The 4,964-nt window shown below is 38.8% G+C and overlaps 1 protein-coding gene across 1 annotated transcript; it reads right to left on the bottom strand.

The window, feature by feature from the left end:
* Nucleotides 1-2,861: 2,861 nt before the first annotated feature.
* fam110c (family with sequence similarity 110 member C) lies at nucleotides 2,862-3,890 on the bottom strand. The gene has a single exon (XM_014011542.1). It carries the CDS (start codon nucleotides 3,888-3,890, stop codon nucleotides 2,862-2,864), a length of 1,029 nt encoding a protein of 342 aa, XP_013866996.1.
* Nucleotides 3,891-4,964: the final 1,074 nt, after the last annotated feature.

Consider the following 4,964-nt stretch of genomic DNA (forward strand, 5'->3'; position numbering starts at 1 on the left):
ATATGAAGGTCAGTTAAATTATAAAACATGAGGCTTATAAAGTTCTCCTTTTTTAATTTAATTGGTGCATTTTAAGTGTATTTATTTATTTATTTATTTATTTTGTCCATATGTATATTTCTGCTTTTATCTCTAATTATGTCAGATTCGGTCCTGCATATATTTCTTGTATCTCAAGCATATAAATTGTATTGTTCTTGTCTGACTTATGAGATTTTTTTCTTGTCTGATTTATGGAAATTTTTTCTTGTCTGGCTATGATGAAATGTTTATTTGAAAGCCATTAGCAGGAATCAGTTTTTTTTTAACACTGCCGCCTAAGGCTCAACTTGCTACATTTAAGCATAGCACAAAAGATGATATAGTCTAAAACTCTGGCATGAAAACTGGTGGGTAATATGCATCTCTGTATGGAATGATCAGACCTTATTGTTATTAGATTTTTTTTAAATCGGCATAATCTAAATTCCAGCAACAAATAAGCAGAGAGAGCACAACAGTTGGCTGTTTGTGAAGGTGGAAGTGACTTCCATGAATGTTGGGTAGTTTGTACTTTCTAAGAAGTACATAATAGAGTGTGTACTTTTGCAGAGGAGAACCACTGTGGGTGGTAATACTGTCAAAGAAACTAAGTCAATCACAGTCCTTCCTTTGCTTTAATCCTCTCTTATATTTCAGCTTTTAAGCATCAAACAAAGAAACTGCAAAAGAACTTGGCAAGAAAACAGTGTTGGAGAGACAAAGCCAGCGTGGGTTGGGAGGTAAGGCAAGATACAGTTTCAACGGGTCACTGGAGATGAGCCCCTCAGATTATTAAGGCATGGTTTTCTCACACAACTTAGGGACCAATTGACACTTTGGCTGGAGATATAAGCACATCTTTTTTATGTTTTCTAGCCCACTTTGACATAAATTCAATGACCTGTTTCAGTACTGTCATTTGACCGTACAAGAGGAGACGGTCCGTCTCACAGGCCGATGTTTTTTTTTACCATCAGTTACTGCATGTGTGTCTGTGCTTGTGATGGAATGCATACCTTTCACCTGGAGAAAAATGAGGAGTGTGCTCATCGGATTATAAACCTGAAAAGGCATTCTGGATAGAAACAGTCATTTGGGCCTCTTTCACAGTGAAAGCCTTGCAAAGGAGCAGAATTTATGGGCTTATTCCTCAAATGGTTCAAGACATCAAGAGCATTAAGCCTTTTTATCTTTATACAACCACCGTTAATAGTATTAACAAACAGCAGAAAAGAGTTTTGATATTTAAAGCTGATAAAATGACTTAGTAATGTTTTAAAGGTCTTTAAAGAGCAATTATCAAAAAGTGATTTCTGCTTTAGGATTTTATAAAAAAATAAACAGGAAATACTATTTACTAGTTCAAGAAGTTTACATTTTAAAAATGCACAAGTTATTACATTTATGACAAGATATAGCTGATATAGAAGATAAAGAAGATACAGTCGCAACAAAATTTGTGTCCTGCTTGTTAAAAAATCCTGTTTATTTGCTCACACAAAGTGTTACTGMAAACTATTTTTTTTAAATTTACATTATCACTCTGCAACATTATTTTTAAGAACTGGTTATAAGTTGCAAACATTATTTTTGCTGCATTCAACAATGCCAAATGCATGGCCACGAAGTAATAACTTGCGGCCATGATAGTTAAAGTGTGGCCACATCATTATAATTTGTGGCCATGAGACAGATAATTATTGATGTCATTTCCATGCAGAGACTGTTGATTGTTAACATGAACAATTATGAATTAATTTAATTACATTTTAATGTAGGAAACAAGTGCGGTTAGGCATACAGTAATTCTTAGTATTAAATGCTGCAGCTATAGGTGGCGACTATTGTTCACACACTGAGGGTGTTTATTGTTGTCTCATAAATATTATTGTACTATGAAAAAATCTGACTAATAATGTCCCAAAGTGTCACCGCTCAAATTTATCTCGTGGCCACACATTAAATATTTTATTTCATTGTCACCGTACGTGCTCCAGAGAATTCACATACTATATATTTTAAAAATGTCCATGATTTGTTTGCATGTGCAGCTCATCCATCATTTAATACCACATTCTGGACTTCATTAAATTACATCATCAAGGATGCAGATTTGATTTAATGTAGGAATGCATTTTGAAATGGTCACTGATTGTGGAGGTTGGACCCAATAATGGGTCCAAACATGACAAGTTTGTAAAAAAAAACAGTTTAATTTAAAAAAAAAAAAGAAAAGAAAAAAAAAAGAAAAAAGTTGACTTGGCAAGAAAAACTACAAATGAATAGAATCAGAGACATGGAGGAGGACAGGACATGGCATGAAGCACACTTAATGCCACACTGAATGTGATGTGAAACCTGAAGGACTGCATGGACAGGTTCTGATGAGCGGATCGGAAACACCTGGACAAAACACCTGGAAACAGGTGATGGGGGCGGGGCTAGAGCTAATTAGCAGAAACTGAGACAAATTGAACTGACGGCACAGAGAGCATTAGAAAAAACTGAAACACAGAGAAAACAACAAAGCAAACAAATCTAAAAAAATAAATAAAAAAAGTCAAAAACACAGATCTTGCAGAAGTATATAAAACATTTAAATTAAAAAACTATGAGTATTTATTTTATAGATGAAGAATAATATTTAAAAAACATGTTATAACTTGAGTTTTATGAATGAAGCAATGTCAAATTAAAGAGTTCAGAGTTGAATGGGGTTCAGACTCAGTTTTGTCAACAAAAATGTACCTTTAGCCCTAAAGTCCATGTTTCTAATTGAAAAACTAGCATTACTTGTAGCTTATAGCTGAAAAGTGTAATGTTTATGAAAAGTACCCTCATTAGTCCAGGTCTCGCAGCTTTTTACCGGTCTCTGCAGCGTTTCTGCAGCTGTACAGCCATTTGATTATCCKAGCGTTGCGCTCGATCACCGATGTGCCCTGCTGTGATTTTTTAACCAGCTCATCCTCAAKCAGCCTGTCACTGTCACCGCTCTCCCTGGAGAAGCCGTCATCCGACGTGGAGATGCTGACGCTCCGGATGTTTACAGAGCTCTTGTCGGATCGAGCGGAGAAGTTCTCCCTCCCCAAAGACTCGATCACCTCGCCGTCCAGCCCGCAGTACTTGAAAAACGCGTCGAAGTCCGCAAAGTTCTTGGAATACCTGGAGCTGATGTCGGAGTGGGAACGGCCGACCTTGTTGCCGGACCGTCTCTCAACTTCAGGCACTGCRAGGAGACCTCCAGCTGTCGGCGTCATCCCAGAATCACTGCTTATGTTGCTATATTCCTCTGAAACTCCATTTGACCTTTTGTCTGACTGAGAAACCACCAGACGGACGCCACATTCCTTCGATGAGGCCCCAGGTGTGGTAGTTACTTTTTTGTACCCCTCAGACTTACATTCCTGGCCAGTGACTTCACATAATGGGACACTTCTGTTTACAGAACTGAGCTGCAACTTATGAGTTAGAAGGTGTTTCCGGTCATTTCCCGCTGCTTGGAGCAAGTCACATTTCTGTCTGTAGAGTAGGAGGGAGTCTTGTCGTTTTCTGTAGATGGGCTTATTTCCTTTTCCCGGTGGGCAAAGTTGTGCAACACGTTTAGGCTCAGAGTTACTTAAGACGGGATTTGCACAAGGGTTTGAGCTTTGGTTTGAAGACCCGGGGCTACTCGCAGAGGCTGAACCGAGACTCACCGGCTCCTGAGTCGAGTTGACCACCTGCTGGCTTTTGACGTATTTGGGTTTGCTGGCCGCGAGCCTCTCYACAGCACTCATGCGTCCTTTCGTCTCACTCTCCAGCTCCATCTGCTTTCGAAGGTATTCCGGACCCTTCACGAGGATTTTTGTCGCCTCGCTCTTTGTCTCCATTGGGCTTTTGTGAAAGTTCCAATCCAATCCCCTCCAGTCAGTAATCCTTTAGTTTTCAGTCCCGAGTCAGAGCCGAAGGATTCCATGCAAGCCCATCCTCTGCCCGAGCACGAATCCCTACAGGAGACTTCACCTTGTCTGTTCTAACACACATCGCTTCACCCCACCCATCCTGCACAAGGCTTGTTTTAACCAAACACAAGCCTGTTCAAAGTACACCTGATACCACCACGATTGAGAACAATGAAAGCTGAAACTACTGCAGACCGTTCCAGCCCCTCTTTTAAAGGAGGAAATGCAGTTTTTTTTGTGTTGTTGCTCAAAGCAAGCCCAAACCCAAAATTCTCTTGTAGGAAAACCAGTTCTGGACCCAAGTTTCTTCTAATGGATATTCAGGTATTTACCAGGAAAAATGGCTCATCATCAGTACTCTTCATTGTGGGAGGAAATGTTGCACAATAAATGTTTACCACATTCTTACATTATTCATCATCAATCTAAAGCAGGAGCTGTAGATTTTAGTGATAATCAATACAGATTTATCAGAACTTCCTTGTGCAGCATTAGAAACRAAGGATGAAGTGGTGTGTTTTTCAAGTTGTTGGTTTTGGAATGTCCTGAATAAAACCACATGAAAAGATTGTTTCAAGTTTTGAACCTCTGTATTACAGACTCACAAAAGTCAGCTGACACTATGTCAAATTTTGGTGTTTTCATTAGAAAAAAAGCTACTTTTCCAAAGCTCAGGGTTTGTGTGGCAGTTTCTGTGCAGTGCAATAGGACACACATGAAACAAGACACAGAAATTCAAAGTTACTGAGTGACTGACCGCTTTTACTAGTTTTCTAGGATCGCATAGGTCTCTGTTGTCAAAGGATCAAAATTTTAAAGGCTTGAGAACACTAATTATTAATCAAATATTACATTTATTTGTTTAATAAGAACAACCCATAATAATAATAACAACCCCAAATGGACTTTATTATGGACCATAGAAGGACTGGTCTTGACAAGGTAGGTGTGTATGCTAAAAGGTTACATGACACACACACACACACACACACACACACACAC

The sequence above is a fragment of the Austrofundulus limnaeus genome, unplaced genomic scaffold (assembly GCF_001266775.1).
Source record: "Austrofundulus limnaeus strain Quisiro unplaced genomic scaffold, Austrofundulus_limnaeus-1.0 Scaffold82, whole genome shotgun sequence".
NCBI lineage: Eukaryota > Metazoa > Chordata > Actinopteri > Cyprinodontiformes > Rivulidae > Austrofundulus > Austrofundulus limnaeus.